Source organism: Colletotrichum abscissum, assembly GCF_030869225.1.
Source record: "Colletotrichum abscissum strain IMI 504890 chromosome Unknown Scaffold_83.1, whole genome shotgun sequence".
Classification (NCBI taxonomy): Eukaryota; Fungi; Ascomycota; class Sordariomycetes; order Glomerellales; family Glomerellaceae; genus Colletotrichum; species Colletotrichum abscissum.
The window spans coordinates 29535-47967 of record NW_026850529.1 but is presented as its reverse complement, the minus strand read 5'-3'; the positions used below and the strand labels follow the sequence as shown (position 1 = coordinate 47967).

The following is an 18433-nucleotide window of genomic DNA, read 5'->3' as shown; positions in this document are numbered from 1 at the left end:
TAATTGTCGCCTACGTAGCATATTACAATCCTCCACCAATATGACAGAAACCCTTCCTCACAAGCTTTGTGGTATAGTTGATCAAACGAACGAACATGAGCTATAACCCATTGGTATCAACTTGCAGTATTGAGATACGACTTCTCCAACCGAATCAAAAGTTCTCCATAACTCTCCCTCTTTCCTTGCCTCATACTTAACTTTTGTCGTATAATGAGTACATTTAGATGTTCATGTAAGCAGCCATACCACCAAAGAGGGCAGCAGCGCCAACAGCAGCAGTGCGCATGGGGCCGGCCTGAGTGCTGGAGGAGGTGGTTCGGACACCACCACCGTTGTTGGCACCAGTCTCAGTGGCAAGCGGAGCAGTTGAAGTGGGACCGGTGATGCCGCTGGTGAAGGGGTTGCTGCCATCGGTAGCAGTACCAGCGCCAGTGTATGCGGGCGCGCGGGTGGAAGCCGTGGTATCAGGCTCCAGGGACGTGTTATTGGGGTTCAAGACGCTGAGGATAGTCAGTGAGAATGTTACAAGTCTGCTTCATTTGCAACAACTTACTTGTCGATGACGTGGACGACACCGTTGGCTACAAGGACATTGGGAATGAGAACCTCGGCCTCGTTGACGTAGACGGTCTCATTGATGACACGGATGGTGACGTTTCCTCCATTGAGTGTGGTCAATGAAGTGTTCGTGATATCGGGGCTGTACAAGACGGCGCCGGCGACGACGTGGTACTGAAGAATGCTGGGCAGCGCGGCGGTCAGGTTGGCGGTGAGGTTGCCGATGGAGCGGAAGGCCTCGTTGTTGGGGATGAAGATTGTCAGATCCTTTGCGGCGGCAAGAGCGGGGCCGACGTTTGCGGCCTGGACAGCACCCAAAGCAGCAGTGAGGTTGGCAGCGCGAAGGGTGTCAGGAATCGGCTGGGGAACGCTCAGGACCTTGTCGATGATGTGGATGGTACCAGCGGTGAAGTTAACATTGCCGGCCGTGACGGTCGAGTTTTCCCTCAAGGCAGAGTAGAAAGTGACGTTACCGCCAACAGTCTGGGCCTGAACGCGCTGACCGCCGGTGATGTTGGCATAAGTCTCGTTGGACAGCAGGGTGGGGATGAACTGCGGCTCTTCGGTGAACTGGGAGGCGTAGTAGGTGCCGTTCAGGACGTGGTACTGAAGAATCGCGGCGACGAGGCCGGGGTTAGTCGCAGCACCTTGGGCACCGGGGCTTGCTAGGAATGCCTCGAGAGCGGCATTGCTAGGTGCCAGGATGGTGATGTTCTGTGCTTGAGAAAGGGCTTGGACCAGAGCCGGCTGGGTGCCCAGGAGTGCTGTGAAACGTTAGAGGGCCTCATTCGAGTAGAACTGGTGGCCGCTTACCTGTGAGAGACGACAAGCTAGAATTCTGAGAGGCTAGAGCAGCCGTCAAGCTTTGTTGGCTCTGGGCGAGCACAGCGCTGGCCAAAGCCAGAGGGATAAGATTTTTGACCTGCATGGTAGCTGTTTTGCGTACAGGGAACGGATTCTAGTGATTCGAATGGGTTGGGTATCAAGGCTACAAATAACTCGGACTGATGGATATTGGAGAATCGAAATACGGCGGTGGAGGTGGCAGCATTTAAAGTAATGTGAAAGCTCCTCATCGGGAGTTGGCACGAATCATGCAAAACACCTTGGTGAGCTCAGTCCAAGAGTGATCAAACCAATCGCGTCGTCGTGGGTTACCAGATCGCGCCGAATCAAGCTTGTTGCCCAGGCTGGGTGAAGAAACCAGGAGGCCTGCCGGGCTTCTTGTCCCCAGACAAGGGTCTTGGTCGACATCACGACCGCGCCAGGGACTGGGACTTTGGACTGGACCGGGGCAGACACGCAGACCAGGGGGGTGGAGAAGCCTCCTTAGCTCGCAAAAGAGCACGACGCTGGCAGAGGACCAATGAGCTGTTTAACAGGATCGCCAGCTGGGTGCCAAGCCGATCGTGAAGTCGTTTTTGGCCGGCGTATACGCCAAGGGGGGGGGGGGGGGGGGGGCGCGAAAAGGGGGGGGGCGGAGAACGGGGGAGGTGGTGTGGAGGAGGTGGGGGGGGGGGGGGCGGTGGGCGGGGGGGGTGTTTTGGTGGGGGGGGGGGGGGGGGGGGGGGGGGGGGGGGGGGGACTTGCACTGGCTCAGCATTAATTGAGACCCGACACCATGGCAAGGCAATGGTCTTGCCAGTACCTTCGTTGCCTTACATAGAAGTTCCGAAGATCTTTCAAGAGCCATGGCTAGCAGCTGCAGTTCTAGACTGCTAGCTATGCTTGTGCTAGACGAACCCCGTGATGGTGATCGAGAGGCAATTCCCGTCCGAACATGCGATTCCAAGTCCCATTGCGGTCAGATTAGCATTCTGCCGACTGGTTTTTCACGAAGCTAAGTAGACAACGCGGAATGCTAGGGAACCACCTAGCTGCGAGAAGCTTGGGATGTCCGAGTCTGGGACGCCATTGACAGCATGTCGGGTCTTGGAAGTTGCGTAAGCCTGCGCCCGACTGGCACAGCTTGGGTGAGGGGGACTACAGAAAAAAGTCGATGTCGTCAGGATAGGCCGCTTAGCGCCATTGAAGACGGGAGAGACTCCGATGGCGCCGAACAACGAGCCGTGCAATGCTGGATGGTACTCCTGCTTGGCATGCATGCCGGCGGGCTGCCAACATGGCAATCCTTGCCTTAAGTCATAGCTACCTTGAACATAGAGTATATCCGTAAGAACCGCGCGAAACCGAGCCTGTAGATGTTCAAGGTTACGCTCTTTTGCCCGTCTTATGGTTTGGCTTATTGTTCCCGTAATCTGCCATTGAACCTAGACTGGGATCATCAAACACCATGTTTTCATCGACAATACCTGGCTAGCACGAGTGTTGTCAAGACGCGACAAAACTCGAATGAGAAGGGCAAGAGATGTTCTGGTTCGTGTAGCATTGCAGCCGCTTTCCCCGCAATAGCCAAAAGGATAGTCGACCCCAATGCAGGGCCAGTCGGGCCATTCCCATTTCCCCCTTGGCTTCGCCCTAAGTAGTGTCTCGTCTCCATGGTGTGCCAGGTGTTGGCGAGGTGCTCCGGTTAGACGCCAAATCCACCGAGACACGTATCCGCGATCGGTTTAGTGCCATGGTGAAAGCGTGGCCAAGCAAGCGGACATGGGTGAAGCTCCTTGGGACCCAAGAGCTCTAAAGGCCGGTTGTGCCGACTCCATCACATTGCGTTATAGCCATTGACGATAGTATCATGAAAACGGTGCGTCATCGATTCACTTGACAGATCGCAATTTTGGCGCTTATTCCATAAAGTGCGCCAATGGCGCATTTCTCTCCCTAGGAACCGTTGCTTGGCAGCTGCACTTTCTCCAGCCATGCATGTCCTTACCCTGCCATCCAGAGTGCAACAGAGTTAAACCCGTTGAGGCCTCCGCTGGTGTCTAAATGAGCCACTTCTCGGTGATTGTTCCCCGACTGTCCATCAAGTTGCAAGCGAGGGGCGCATGCTGGCGCGTTTCGAGTTGGGAATTTGTCAAATCTGGGCACCGCCACGATGTTCACCATCGGAAGAAGCGCGAGGGGTCGTGGGGGAAAATATTGGGTATCTCTTCGTAAAGCCGAATCGGGACAGTCGGTCTCTCCCGTCATCCTCCGTGAGCTTGGCGAGGCTCCGCGTGCACCGCCGACACCTCTCCGCTAGGTGCATTCGTTGTTGCGACCGAATTCTGCTTTGCGAAAGCAAATGATTCCATCCGAGGCAGGAAAACAGCAATGGGATGCTCTAGACTTAACCCAGTGCTGGGCCAAATACGTCGTCGCCTTCCGTAACCTTTCGTCGCTTCGCATCCCGCGCCTCATTACCGCCGAGTCCTCCGCCATTACCGTCGAACACAGACCCGTCACCTTCACCTTTCGATATCCGCGTCTCTTTCTGCGAAGCCAACTCTCGTCGAGCCTTTTGCAAGGCCACAAGATCTGCGCGGTCGGGGTCTCTGCACTTTTTCAGTTTTCGGATCAGAGGTTTAATCACCTTCGTCGCCTCGACCTGTCTCCTAGTCAGTCTCGCCGCGATCTAAGTAGGGCGACTTTTGAACTCAACATACAGTTCCCCAATACTCGTCCAATCTCTCGGGCGGCTCGGTCGCTAGCAGCTCCCTACACGCCTCAATGGTTCCCATGACTTTATCCCGTATGTCGTGTCGGGCGAGGTCTTTCTCGCCTTCGTTCGAGGTGCCGTTTTGAGCGGGTCCAAAGGCGCTTTGGACGAGTTTCTCGGCCAGACCTCGATCAGCCAAAGAAAGTGAGGCAAGCATGATCTGGCTCGGGGTGTAATGAAAGTACGCGTCTGTGACGAGAGAGCTAAACTTGAGGAAAGCGCGGGCACGGAAATGAGCGGCATCGATTCGGTTTTTCTGTACGGCTCGTTAGAAGAGTGCGGAAAAGCAGCGTGAGTACGCGAGAATCACAACGTACCTCGAGGTCGGCATGACGCCGAAGTTCCAGAATCGCTCCTTCCAACGCGCGGAACGGGTGCCTGACGTCGAAGGCAAACCGAACTCCTTGGCACAGCAAGAACTCCCCTGCCAGAATCTCCTCCTCAGTAGTGTGGGGGAATTTATCAGCCAGCTTAGCCAGGCGGGTGTACAGTCCCTCAGCCTTGCTTCCGAAGAATAGACAGGTCTTGAGGATATCCTGAGGCGGGTACGTCATGATGGAGTTGGTGACGTAAAATCGACGGAGGAAAACGGTCGCAGTCGCTCTAACCTCTGTCGGGAGCCCACAGAAGTCTGCAGCGCGAATCAACTCCACGGTGAAGAACTTGAGCAGTTGTGTCTCCTCGGGAGGTGTCAAGAACTCTGGCATCGACTCGGCCGCATCGAGGTCCACGCGTTTCGTTTCCACAAGGCGACTGGTAATATTTGTCTTCGCCAGAGAATTGGTCTGTTCTCGTAATTCCGCTAGTTTGGCTGGGGAGAACGACCACAGTCGATACTGTGTCGAAAGTCGGTATCGCGCATCTTCGGTTGCCATCGCGGCAAGCTGGCAGGTTGTGAGCAACCGATTGAGAGTGCTTTTAACTATGGTCGCGAGATGAACGAGGTGGATGTTGGCGCAGTGTAGACGGAGCGATCGCTACGCAGGAGAATTGCTTAGGGGAGGTGCTGTTGTCTTCTGTCCAATAACAGAGGGGAGAGTTGGTTGATTGATCCAACATCACAACCCTCAGATCAAACTGTAGGGAAGAGAGCCTGCCTGGGATGGAATGGGCGAAAGCCCAGAGACCTTATCGATGCTGGCCGATAAGCTGAGCTGCCCTGGCACCACAGGCGGGCACATGGGATCTACTCACCTCAGGCAAAAGACAGCTCGGGCCACAGCCAGCGCACGTGATGTGGCGCATGTTTTCTTCTCCCCTGTCGATGCGGGACGAAATGTGGCTGGTGAGGTAAGGTATCTTAGCCCCAGCGTTGTGAAAAAACCTACCTGAACTCTAAGGAAGGTAGCCATAGGAAGTAGGTATCCACTAGGATAATGGCCCCCAACGCGGATATGAATACCGTGAGCAAACGACCGTCGCCGATGTAGGAAGTCTTCTTCGATTTCACAACCCAGGCTTGCCTTTGGGGCCTGATGGCTACTTCAAATATCAGTTCTGATCCTCTACGCAGTTGCACAGTCGCGTTGAAAGCTCTTGTATGGCCGTGGTACTCAAAGTCGGACTCTAAAGTACCGCCTCATGTTGCAATTCATGCCGAAAGGCTCGGAGCGAAGGTCACTCATGGCGAAAACTTTGACAATCTTGGTGACAATCAGCCAGGAAAACAGAATCCATGCTTACTCAGTATCTGGAGAGTCGAACCCGGTCATCTCTAATCCATACGTTCTTCTTTTCAGAAGCTATGCGATGAGGGAACCAATAGTTGCGGATCCAGCCCACGGATGTTAACACGCCCAAACGCCCTGCTCCTGTCGGGAGCCCCTATATCCCGTCACGGAATGAACAGTCTATTGATGCATTAAGACCCAAGACAACAATTTCGCACATCGCTACGCCCGCCCACTGCCGTCTTTGACAGAAGAATCTCAAAAAGCGGTGTATATCTAGTACCCAACCTCCCGCTTAGCGGGGACTGGGGGCGCCGGCTTCTTGGCTCGGCTTGGGGGAGGAGGTGGAGGTGCTTTCTTTGCTTGCAGGTTGCTTGTGCTCCGAGTCAAGCTGCTTCCCATGCTGGTGGCCGGGCTGGCACTGCGATCATTCCATTCCGGGCTGCCGCTACCGCTTACCGTCGTGTGGTCATCGTCGGCAAACACGTCGCTCGCCATTGGTCTACCGGTAGGCCTCAGATTCCCACGCAAAGATCCAATGTGAGAAACGGCAGGCACTGGCGGGGTAGCAGCCATGGATCGTCGGTCGGTCGCAGCTGGCCCCTGGAACGTCTGAGACCTACTAATAGACGGCCTCGGGGTTGTGTCGGCCGACGCGCCAAACTTGACCTCTGATCGTTGGGAGCGGATGGGCATGCGGACGGGCATCGGTTCTGGTTCCTCCTCAACGTGATTGTTGCGCGCCGAATAGTCGTTGAACGAGCGGGCCGTGTTGGACCGCCCACGACCGCCGTTTCCATAACGGCGATCGGTGGGCGAGGGAGGCGCATTGCCGCCCGCCCAATTCTGACGCAGACGGCGAAGCTCCTCGGCGCAGCGTTCGTGGTAGTTCAGCTCGGCGTCGAGTAAGCCAGTCAGGTCGCGAACATTGTCAGTCTCTGCATCCTTGATATCGGACATGCGTCGCATGACGTCTTCACCAGCTTCCTCGTACTTTGCCCGGGCAGTACGGAGCTCTTCCTCGAGGCGGAAATCTTCGCGCTTCGTCTTTTGCATTTTGCTGATTGCTGCATCGTAGGCCAATCGGCGCGACTCGAGCTTCTTCCGTGCGGCCTGGCGGAGAGTGTGTCAGATGGGATGGGCTGAAACCACGTATGGACGAGCCATGACGTCGGTACGTACCTGATACTCTTTCATCATTGCCAAAGATCTTTCGACCGAGACAAGCCAGTTATCGGTAACTTCTGAAGCATAGCTTTCCTGGATACCAGCAAGGCGTTCGTTGGTTCGACCGAGAGCTGTGGATTGCATGATTAGCAGTGCTTCGCAAAATAGAGCAGTACGCGAGATTGATCAACTTACAGAGCAGACAGGCTCCAAATTCAGAGTCGGGCTCGAACTCCTCGCCGTGGGAAATCATCATACGCCCAACAAAAGCGATAGGGAGGCCCTTCTCCTTGTCGTCGAAAGCCTCACCACGGCGGGCAACCCATTTGACATAGGTGTTTGTGGATTTTTGAAGTCGTTCCATTCCTAGCGCAAAACAATATTAACGCCTGGTTGACTAAAAGCGGTTGTGACTTAAGAGGCCCGGCATACCGTCGTATCGCAATTGCATCTCCATTTCCAAGTTTTTGAATTCGTCAGTCTGTCCGGTCTTGGACTCGGATCCCATCTTTTCGCCGGCCCATTGGAAGGCGCGGTCGAATTTCTTGGTGAAGTTCATGTTGGCGGTAACAATATGGTGCGCTGGGAAGGATCGTCGGAAAGCTCTGCGAGGGTGGGAGATGTCGATTTAAGGGGGAAATAGGACACTCGACGGTCGACGGGGGGATTAGGGTGACAAGTTGAAGGTAGTTTCGGTCGATGCCAGCATTCAACGGGTTGGTGTAGAGAAAGGATGACGAATGGGAGAAGTTGGCAGAAGTCGTTGCGAGAATCGTTCAGGTGGGAGATGTGTTGAGCGAGCGAGCGAGTGAGTGGTGGATGACGAAAGACGGAAGATGGATTGGTTTGAGAAGTTGAGCGCAAGACGAGGTCTTGGGAACAGATGTAAAGAGAAAGACAGAGGTGGAAAGGGAGCAGTGGCAAAAAGATATCACACACGGTTGATAATGCAAGGAGCAGGGATTGGAGAGATGTGCCGTCAAGCGGAAGAAGCAGGTGAAGAAGGAGGACCGTGGAAGGGGTGGAAGGGGGTGTGTGTGGAGGGAACTGTATCCGTACGGATATTGGTCGAGGGATAAGGTAAGGTAGGCACGGAGTATGGTGGTAGAAGATGATTTCACAAAACGGGACGAGGACTTGGAGGAGGACCTAACGGTGGAATCGATGTATGGATCAATAAGGTAGTCTCCGTACGGTTTGTTGTACGGGGGCAATCCACCGTTCCATGGACGCACCTTGGGTACTCGTGGTCACAGTTCAGTTTGGCACCTCGCACACGTAGACCAACTCGACAACAACTGAGAGGCAGGTGCGGGCTATGCAGAAGGTTAATTGGCAGTCTCACAGGAATACTGTGTAGATTTGGAGGCAGGAGCAGGTCGAGGCAAGGTAAGGTATCCGTGGCAGGAAATCCGTAACTGTCCTGATGTGCGTCTCAATGTTCTAGTGGAGTGCCACGGTACCTTCGTATGTGTGTGTGTGTGTGTGTGTGGTGGGCGGTTTTACTGAACTTCTGTTGCGGGAGGTGGGTTTTGGAGCCGAGCTAAGGCGTGAGCTAAGGCATGCAGGTACGTATCGAGTGGGGTGGTCGGGTGTCACTCCCCGGGAGGGAAGGGAAGGTCTGGAAAGCTTGGGGGAAGGCAGGAGGGCACAAGGAAGAAAGGGACCACTGGCATATCGAGAGCGGAGAGCACGAGACTGGACGTCACGGCAAGGTCGGTGTTCAACCTACAACCACAGGCAAAGGGACACGTCCGTATTCTAAATCAGAGTTTTGACAACGTATCTCGGGTTTTTGTTGGTACAGATACCTTTGAGATTCGAGGCTTCCGTGAATAAGCGGTGATTTCAGACCACAGCATCTACTTACAGTATGTTGAGGCCCCCTTCTTTCCCGTGCCATGGCGAAGCTAGCACCCGAGTGCACTTATTTTTTCTTCATTCGCACAGGGAAACAGCACATTGCCACGACTACCTGTTAAGTATCCGTATACTAAGTACTCGTTTCCCAGTTGTTCAGTCCCTTTCCCATTCAGCCATGCATGCTCCGTACGTTCCTTGCCACTGGGAATTCGGGACACGAAAAAACATGGTAAACCGCTGGGGATTATGGTTGCAAGGGTGGACCAGAAATTCGAAATGGAAGGGACCACACTCAACCGCCGAGGGGCGAGGGGGTCGGGTGGGAAGTGGCCCCACTATCTCAGGTTCGAGAATGGAAAGAGATTTGAGGCGGGGTATCATCGATACGTACCTAGGTACCTTCCAGAGTGACCAGACCATGGCCATGCGGAAGGGACACTGGAAACCACTTGAAGTTGGGAAGGCTACCTAGACACGAGACTTTTGCAGCCAAGGAAACGTGCCTTTGAGATGTACTTGCCTTTTGACAATGGTTCACCAGTCGTGTTAGAAATGAAAATAGCTTGGCCGGAGTAATCAGCACATCGAGCATCGAAAGTGTTTTCTCACTTCTGCAGCAACCTTGCTGAATTGGGACAGATCAAGGTAGCACGAGCAGTCGAGTACCTACCAAGGCTACCATACCTAGTAGAGCAGGGCCTGGATCGTGGCAGGTGCATTCACTAATGCACACCCCGTCTTCGAACCACAGGATTGCAGGTTTTCTCGGCGGTTTGTTGGCTGTTGGAGACCTGGAGATGGCGTTAGCCACCGCCAGGCTGGTTGGCACCTGCAACCCGCACCCTCGAATCTGCAGTTCAGTACCAATCTGTCCCAATCGCATTCCTGTTGCACGCTACCTTACCTGGTAATGGAGCCCGGCGGGGAGAGCGATTGCAGCTGGCTGCAGTGCGGCACGAGGTGGTGGAGGCAATTATGATTTATCCGTATGGATATTTACGATAGTCTACCTAGGTAACTCGTGGGACGGTGCAATCAAGTATCTTTCTGCTCCGTAATAGTCCCCCTCACCAAAGTCCTAAACTCCAAGAGCCATTGGTTTGATATGAAGGGAGTCAAGGGGGGTCCAATGTGGGGAGGTCTCGAATTGCGTGTCACTCTCACCAACTTGGCCAGTGGAGGCATGAAATTCGAGGGAGGAGGGGCTGGCAAGTAAGTACCTAAGGTACCCTACCTACGTGCTTGCCTTCCTCTATATAGGTAGTACCTTGGGGTTATATGGAAGGTACTCACCTCACTGTCAACTCTGGACAAGCTGCGAAAGAGCATGATCAGCCAGGCAGGCAGGCTAGAGGCAGGTGCGGCCCTTTTACGGTATCGTCCTTCCTGCCGGTTCGCTCAGCCCAATTGCTTCCCGAGACAACGTCACAGTATCGGGGCAGGCAAGAACGATCCATTGTGACTGCGAGGCAGGAGGAAAAGGGTCTGGACCGGGCAAGCCACGTGCCTCGACCCGGCAGCATCTTGCCACTGTTGTCTCTGGAATTGTTTGTCAACGACTCGAACTTGGTGTCGACCAAGATGCAAGATGCTATATTGCCTGCGAAATTCTCCATCTGGTGAATTTTTCCGTCCCCTCGTCGGCCCAGGAAGCGCCCATATTGCCAGATGAACCCAGTCACACCACCCATTCGACATTTCAGGGGACAATTGCCATTGGCTATCCGTCAACTATTTCATCGAGCCTGCTGCAATCGACTACATACCTACGGATACCTACCTGCACAGTAAGGCAGCCGATCTCAGAAGCCTCCCCGGAGCGCCCCAGGAATAATGTCAACGAATTATAACCGTCCAAGCCGCCCTTCTTGATTCCTGCCTCAAGCCTGGGTCGATGCCAGTCGAGACCAAGCCGTTGGGCCAATGGTATCTACAAAAAACGCCTTTGCCGTTTCCCGACATGTTTGGTTTCTCCATACCTTTCTCCAGAGCCCACATCTGTCCCTCGTGGGCCGGCACCACTCCTCACAGTCTCACACACTTGCCGTTACAATTGGGTTCTCTTCCGGTCTTTGATGGGCTGCCGCGTTGACCACATTTTCGGCATCGTGTCGCGGGACACGTCGATTCAACACCACTCATACAAATAATGCGCTATCTACGTATATCCCGCGCTCTTCCGTCAAATGTGCTGGCCAACCCTAGCGCTGGCTTTTCTTTCGCGCCGCTTGTTGCGTCCGTCCAATCATCCGCCCCGCTTGTCGCTCCTCTCCCCTACCGGTTTGAGACCAGTGACCTGCCAGCCAGTCAGTCTCAAGATGTCCCGCTGTCCACACCATCAGTGAGCTGGGATCCAGGAACACGACCAAGATCTCATCCACACACCGTGCCACCACCCACACGGAGTAAAGGCTGTGCTAAATCGAGACGGGCGTGACGGGGTCGTTGGGGACTGGTTGGGACCACACCAGTCTCCTGTTCCTCCCTTGGAGATCCACTGTTTTCTGCAGCGCTACGATGAGGGTCCAACTGGCAAACAAGCGGACACATCGGAGGTCTTGTCCGGGCTCAGCTTCCTCTTTTTCCCTGGCTTCCGCTTTCGCCGTGTCCGTATTTTGTCCAACATAGACAAAATATCACAAGTGACGGTGGCTTAAGACACGCTAGATGGAAGTTTGGAATCGACAGACTAGACAATTCCTGAGCTTCCTGGGTCAAGCTGGAGAGGGCTTGACTTTGGCTCACCATTGCGACTAAAATTCAGCGTTAGGCAGTACGCATTGCGGCAGGAACTTGAAAAGCCAGCTCTCGCCTCCGATATTATCCGCTTCACACTCACTCAACAGTTTTTCAAAGCTCTCTAGGTACCATTTGTAGTGCCTTGTGTCACTCTCGGAAGGTTGACGCTGGCCTCACATTAAACTACCTTCCTTACTCGATATGACTTGATACACAGGAGGGAGTGGCACCGTTCGACTCATCCATACGAATATTGCAAATGGCAGATGGCAGATGGCCATTGATTGCTTGAGGATAACTCGACCTCGTGTGATCGACTCGAGTAGCCCACGCAGCGAGCAACATGCGCAAGTATCCCTACCTACCCTCGACACGTCGCAGTCTGCCCGGCAGATGTGCATCATAAAGTTACCACGGCCTTCAAGTGCAAGCCGAACCCCACACCCTGCCCATTGGTCATCCCCCCCGCGGATGCGGCTCTGTGGTCTCACGAATGAAAGGACAACGCTCTCAAGATGAAATCGATGACAGCAAGTGCATGGCCCTGACAAGCTGCCCTTCTCCTTCTACTCTTGGCGCTTGTGTCGCCGCATTGGATCATTCGGCCGTGCTCAGCGTTGTTGCCTCGCCTCATGTGAAGGATTGGGCTGACACCATCCAAGACGCCGTTTCCATGTTGCTTCAAACCGCCTACGCCGACCATCTGTCCACGTCTTCCTTTGATTTACACCGGGCCTTGTCCAAACTTTGTTCTCGCCCTAGACCACTTGACACGAGCTGGACAGCTGTTCACGGGGGATGATCCCGGGCTGTCCCGGTTGTCGTACCTACTGTGTAGAGGAAATTGCCAACCACCCAAGCCATGTGCATTATGCGTTTTGACGAATCAGTCTCTCGCAGTGTTTCTGACCCCGACGACTGAATGTCTTTCAATCTCATTGCCGATGAAGCTCAATACATTGACGGACGGCAGTGGTTGAACAGCATCACTAGCCTAGGTACTAACAATCCACAACCACATGCATGAACTATCCCGATCCGATATCAGATGCCTCGGTGTCGAAGCATGTAGATATTCGAGATAGCCTACTGCCCAACTGTTGTTTCGTTGTCTTTCGTTGATCGACTTCGAGACCACGTCGATTGTATGGGAAATGAGATGCTTTCTCCGTTTTAACTTGGCCGTTCTGATGGCGACCGTTTCAGTCCCGTCACCAATCGTTCCCAGGTGATAGATCCCTGGGCTCGCCATCGACTGGAACTCTGGGGGTGCTTTATCTCATGCATTGCCGCTTAGCGGATCGTCTGTCTGGGACATGTCGCTCTCTGTGCTCGTATTAGCGCTGCAGATCCCTCCACTCGCAACTTTCAAGCAGTGCCAACGTAATTCCCAGCCTGACCTTACCATCGGCGCCCGGCCTCTGTCACCGACGGGACACCAAACAATGCAGCAACATGGGGCGCCCGTCTGTCTGCCAGCAGGCACTGGGCAGTGACCCAGTGCCAGCGCCAAAGCCAGTACAGTCTCACCGTCTCAGTCATCACGCACTGGGAGAGTCGCTGCATCGCTGAAGTTTCCCGCGACTGCGCCTCAATCTTTCGACAATTTCGGTCCACTGCTGCTGGGATCAGGCCGGCGGTCCGGCAGAGACTCCCATGCCTAACCCTTCTCCACGCCATTCCATCTGCCCTGCGCTGATGTTTGGAAACTCACGAGTGGCATAAACGATTCCCCAATGACGAGGCCACGGAGGCCCATGCCATTTTGACCTCAGGCGTATCGCAGCACTCACATCTTAGCGCGTCTACCATCCCAAACACGCCACTGACAGCCGCGTCTTTCACTAGCTATACCGTATACGTTTGCTACGAGCCTGTGAAGCCTGCGGCGACAAGATACCTACAACAAAGAGGCGGCAGCACTGTGGTAACTCTCAGTGACGAAGGGATCCTCCTCCACTGTAGTGGCATGACGACATTTTGGCCTTCAGTCCAGTTGCCTCTATCATCAGTCATCCATCCAACGTCGTATGGGATTCGAGAGCTCGGAAGTTAGAACCTGCACCCCTGATGCTCACAAACCCCAACCTTCAGCCTCACTGCCAATCACCAAGCCGGAAATGACATCACACTCTTTCCCCTCGGCCTTTCTCGACCATTGGATTCACTCTCTGAAATCGAGTCGTGGGGAGCAGCTCAACGACTTCCCAAACTACCACGTTTCTCATCCCGAGAGCTTGGTGACAACATGTAGCCCCAAGTCTCTCACCGTCGGCAACGGCGTCAGCATCTACAGAAACGCTCTTCTCCCGGCTATACTTGTTGCGAAACACGAGGTGATTTTGGTTACGTGCTTCTGGGCTCCGTCCGATACCTTGAGTGCCATCAAAGAAACCCTGGAACTCCTTGCCGAGCGACGCAGAGAAGCCATCGAAACGACCGGCCAAGATGCCGTCACCCCATTACGCGTCCGCATCTGTTTTTCGTCGCGCAGCTTCTTCCAGAAGATATTCCATCCGTGGTCGCGAGACGGATACGCGTACCCAACCTCAGCGTGGCCAAAGCTCGGATTGCCCCCAGACAGCATCCTCAGGGCCGCCCGCATCGATCTCACCGTCAAGAGCCTATTTTTCTTGCCCTTCAGCGTCATGCATCCAAAGTTTGTCATTGTCGACCGCCAGCGCGCTTGGATGCCCAGCTGTAACGTGAGCTGGGAGACGTGGTTCGAAGGCTGTATTGGGTTCGAGGGTGCAGCCGTTGCTCAACTCGTCAAATTCTACACCAATGTCTGGGAGCCCGCCGCTGGCGCGCGAGAGATCCCCGACGACCAAGATGACGGTGGTCGTGAGGCGAACCAGGGGCTCGGTCAAGTCGATCAAGACACTGGCCGAACTGTTCCATCTCGCGGTCCACCTTCGGACGACGAGACCGCGTATCGACGGCTTAGCCTCGCAAGTCTCCCGCCCTGTCCGACTCTGATCTTACCCTCATCTCATCACTGGTACCCGGCCTTCCGCTTCGTTCCTGTTTGGCGGCGCACTACCGCTCCTACCACACCTCTCAATGCGGCTCTGCTTTCTTTGTTCGCTTGTGCCCGAACCGACATTGATATCGTGACGCCGAACCTGACTTGCCGAGCAGTCGTCGATGCACTCCTCGACGCACTTCGTCGCGGTGTCAGCGTCCGCATCAGAACAAGCAAGAACATGATGTTAATCGAACAACTCGTCACGGCTTGCACCACGACGGAATGGACCCTCAATTCGCTCGTCAAGCGATACGCCCAAGCCTGCGCAGAGTGGAGCCGGAAACGATCGGTAGACGCCGAGTCGCATTTGCAACGGCCAGGCCGCCTCGACATCTACTATTACCGCCCGAACCTGCAGGCGACGGCGGTGCGGGATCCAGAGGAGCCTGTCGTGTCGCACTTGAAGATGACGCTCGTTGACAAGGAGTTCCTCTTGCTGGGCTCAGGCAACCTGGACCGGGCCAGTTGGTACACGAGTCAGGAACTGGGCATCCTGCTTCATATACCAGACTTTCAGTCTGACATCTGGTCGGAATCTCTCGAGTCCAGGATCGAGGTCCGATTTAGCGGCGAGCCCGGCGACGGGATGATGGGCTAGTCAGTCGCGTGTTTGCATACAATGTGTGTGCCTCTAATTCTGCCTCGTCATTAGAATCCTACTTTAGATACCCGCGCCCTGTAATGTTTACTGATTCATGACCAACAGTGCCAAGCGTGTCTCCTCCGTCTCACTAGTAGGGCATCATATGGTGGGGATCATTTCGTCTTCATGACGAGCAGTCCAGAGAATGGCCCTGAGAATCTGTCCAACGAACCATTCGTCCTCGTACGCCTCTTCATAGTGGCCTAGGGCCGTATAGAACGACCTTCCACCTTCAAACTCTTGACACCATACGAGCGGGTGATCGTCCCCCATGGAACCGCCATTGAAGCTTGTCGGATCGCCCCGAGCTAGGATGTGGAGGTTATTGTTGTCCCTAGGATGCGACAGAAAGTTATACCACTCGTCCGTCCACTGTTTCCGAACATCGTCGCACGCCTCCGCCGGATGGTTTCCGCCTCCACGGCGCATTATGAAATGCCCCCGATCTTCAATGACACAGGTGCCCTCCTCGGGCGGCGGATGCTGGTCAAAATGGGCGCCGACCAGCTTGCCATACCACTCATCCTCCCTCAATCCCGAGCCGGCGGCGTGCACCCCCACGAATCCGCCGCCCGAGTTCACGTGGCCTTTCAAAGCTGAGAGTTGTTCAACATTCAGGAACGTTCCCGTGCAGTGAAGGAACACGACAGTCGCGTACGTTGCTAGGGATCGAGGATTGATAGAGGCCTCGGCGTCCTCGCTGCGATCGACAGTGAAGAGTCCCGTGCGCTCGCCCAGGGCCTTCACGGCAGAGACAGCAGCTGAGATGCAATCATGTCGATAGCCAGAGGTCTTGCTGAAAGCCAGAACGCGGAAAGGCTGTCTTGTCGGCTTCGAGTTGGGCGTCATTGCTAATTGAGGTGACTGGTGTCGTCAGAGGAGGATCGTGATGATGGTGGGGTGTGGTTTGGCGGGGTTAGTGGGGTCTTTTCTGGCTGACGCTCCTTAGCCCTCAACATCTTCGACAAGTCTCAATCACCGGCTGTGTGTTCTAGTGGTCATGATTTCTCGTTCACATCTATGTGCACAAGATCCCGAGAAGGTCGCAGGTTCGAGCCCTGCCGCGGTCATAGCAGTTGTTCTTTTGATTTTTGCCCCTGATAAATGCTAAACTCACCTCAAATTGCCTCAAATGGAGTCTTTCTCGGTATTCTAGCCAGAATCGAAGGTTAGGTGCCTGAATCGTCGATGCGGCCAAGGGCAGAGTAAGTGTCCGATATCAGTAGACTAGAATTATGAGAAATGCGAGGTCGAGAGATTCTTCGGCGTTTAACCGACACACAGGGATTCGACAAGATTTACTTATTATTTTGTAGAGGCTCATTTTCAGGACGTTTGTGTATTTCTAATCAACAAGCTCGTCATCCTGACAAATGTCTCGGAATGTGCTCCGGGACTCTGTCCGTCTCCGGATGATGGTCAACATCTTGTCCACCATAGAGTCAAAGTGGGAGTCCACGCCGCTAATCCCCCCCCCCCCCCCCCTCTTACATTTCCGCAAAGCCGGTGTACTCATGCTGCGCAGGAAGCCGGTTCGCCAACGCCAAGATCAGCCGCGGCGAGCAGGTACTCCATGAAGCCAGCATTTGTCTCTAGCAGGTTCAAGTTGTACTGGCTGGGCGTTGGGTAGAAGGGGCAGTCCACCTCATCATTACCAAAGCCAAATTCAACCACGAATCCGTGCATCTTACCGAGCGAGGGATCCGTCAAGTGACGCGAGTAGGCGTAGTCATCACTTGAACCCGAAGTTGGGTACAGGTATGAGCTCTGCTCAACCTGGTAGTGGCGGCCGGTGGCGGCGTCCATGGCGTTACCCATTCGCATTGCAGCGAAGACCTTCTCCGACCAGTCGTCGCTGGGGATGTATTCGCCGTAGACGCCATTGTTGGACGGCGTATCCGGCATCAGACCGCGGACGGCATCGTACGACTCGTTCATGAAGTTCATATACGGCTGGCGCAACTGGTTCTCGTCGCTGCCCCAGTTGTACAGGACAACGCCGATGTAGCTATGGATGTCGAGGAACCACTTGACGTTTTTGTGCTGGTCCATCACCCACTTGATGCTTTTTGACTCGGGTTCCGAGAACGCCGCAGCGCCGTGGTAAGTCTGTTCAGTCGGGTCTTCCGAAGCGACGTTGGGCCCGACGCTGGGCGCGAAACTCTTGGGGAAGTCAAAGAGAAAGTCGAAATTGCGGTTCAGGTCGATGCCAATGGCTTCCGGATTGCCCCCCGAGGCGGCCGGGTTGCGATTCTTACGCCAGCAGCTGTGTGTGGCTTGGTCATATGCCACGCCGTCAGGGTTGCTCAACGGCGTGAAGACAATACCGGTTGACAGGGCACGCTTTACGTCGTCATTGGTGTACACCCGACCGCCATACGTCAAGCCTTCGCCGTGCTTGTTCGCGTATAGGAGGTCGGAGATGAAGTAAATGATGTTATCCGATGAGCCGCGCTCGCGGGCATGAATGGCGGCGTTGAAGTACACGTGGTGCGCATCGCTGCAGTTCCCGCCTTCGCCACCGATCTTGGCACCGAAGAAAGAGGCATTCTCATACGTCTTGTACGGCGACTCAAAGTACTCAAGGTCATACTCCTGGACGAGGCCCTTGACGGCGCTCTTGATCTCGTTGACGTTGAGGAGGGAGGTGAGATTCGTACCGGCGGGCTGGGTGCCGAGACCACGGGGGACTTTCTTGCCGCCGTCAAAGCGGTCGCCCGTGCCGATGGCGATACCCGTGTTGTTGGGGCTCGCGTTTTGGCGGCGGGCAATGCGGCCGCCGGAGGCTTCTCCGGGGAGAAGACAGGCTTCACCCAGAAGGGCGAGCGATAGGAGAGCGCAGGCCTGTGTGGTCTTCATGATGATGTCGTTCAACACGAGCAAGCGGGCTCTAGGTGAAGGATGGCCGTCGATGAGGAGCAGGGGAAGGCCAAGAACGTCGAGTTGCGTCGTCCATGAGGGTGATTGGCACTGGCATCATATATGACAGAAGTGCCAAGGGGTCATTCTCATTCTCGTTTGCCCTGCTTCGCCCGAACCATGCTGTAAGCATACGGCTGCTGCACAATGATGACCGCGAAGACGTTGGTCACTGGGGTCCTGGGGTTGGACTTGGCATCCCCGCCTCGTGGCCTGCAGCCTGCAGCTTGCTTCATGGTGGT

The 18433-nt window shown here is 54.8% G+C and overlaps 6 protein-coding genes across 6 annotated transcripts; 1 reads left to right on the top strand and 5 right to left on the bottom strand.

The window, feature by feature from the left end:
* Nucleotides 1–223: 223 nt before the first annotated feature.
* CABS01_16139 (fasciclin domain-containing protein) lies at nucleotides 224–1489 on the bottom strand (the record flags this gene model as incomplete). The annotated part of the gene is made up of 3 exons (XM_060549471.1): nucleotides 224–503; nucleotides 557–1325; nucleotides 1375–1489. 3 exons carry the CDS (start codon nucleotides 1487–1489, stop codon nucleotides 224–226), a joined length of 1164 nt encoding a protein of 387 aa, XP_060390147.1.
* Nucleotides 1490–3793: 2304 nt separating this feature from the next.
* Nucleotides 3794–5037, bottom strand: CABS01_16138 (cyclin ccl1; the record flags this gene model as incomplete). Its single annotated transcript, XM_060549470.1, has 3 exons — nucleotides 3794–4051; nucleotides 4110–4418; nucleotides 4480–5037. 3 exons carry the CDS (start codon nucleotides 5035–5037, stop codon nucleotides 3794–3796), a joined length of 1125 nt encoding a protein of 374 aa, XP_060390146.1.
* A 1071-nt stretch (nucleotides 5038–6108) lies between these two features.
* CABS01_16137 (BAR domain-containing protein) lies at nucleotides 6109–7558 on the bottom strand (the record flags this gene model as incomplete). The annotated part of the gene is made up of 4 exons (XM_060549469.1): nucleotides 6109–6945; nucleotides 7015–7130; nucleotides 7195–7365; nucleotides 7432–7558. 4 exons carry the CDS (start codon nucleotides 7556–7558, stop codon nucleotides 6109–6111), a joined length of 1251 nt encoding a protein of 416 aa, XP_060390145.1.
* A 5760-nt stretch (nucleotides 7559–13318) lies between these two features.
* Nucleotides 13319–15227, top strand: CABS01_16136 (uncharacterized protein; the record flags this gene model as incomplete). Its single annotated transcript, XM_060549468.1, has 2 exons — nucleotides 13319–13528; nucleotides 13593–15227. Coding segments are annotated over 2 exons (1845 nt in total), but the record flags the coding sequence as incomplete, so codon positions are not given.
* A 144-nt stretch (nucleotides 15228–15371) lies between these two features.
* On the bottom strand, nucleotides 15372–16121 carry CABS01_16135 (glycosyl hydrolase; the record flags this gene model as incomplete). The annotated part of the gene is made up of 1 exon (XM_060549467.1): nucleotides 15372–16121. The coding sequence occupies one exon, from the start codon at nucleotides 16119–16121 to the stop codon at nucleotides 15372–15374; it is 750 nt and encodes a 249-aa protein (XP_060390143.1).
* A 663-nt stretch (nucleotides 16122–16784) lies between these two features.
* On the bottom strand, nucleotides 16785–18427 carry CABS01_16134 (zinc carboxypeptidase; the record flags this gene model as incomplete). The annotated part of the gene is made up of 2 exons (XM_060549466.1): nucleotides 16785–18242; nucleotides 18311–18427. The coding sequence occupies 2 exons, from the start codon at nucleotides 18425–18427 to the stop codon at nucleotides 16785–16787; spliced, it is 1575 nt and encodes a 524-aa protein (XP_060390142.1).
* Between the last annotated feature and the right edge of the window lie 6 nt (nucleotides 18428–18433).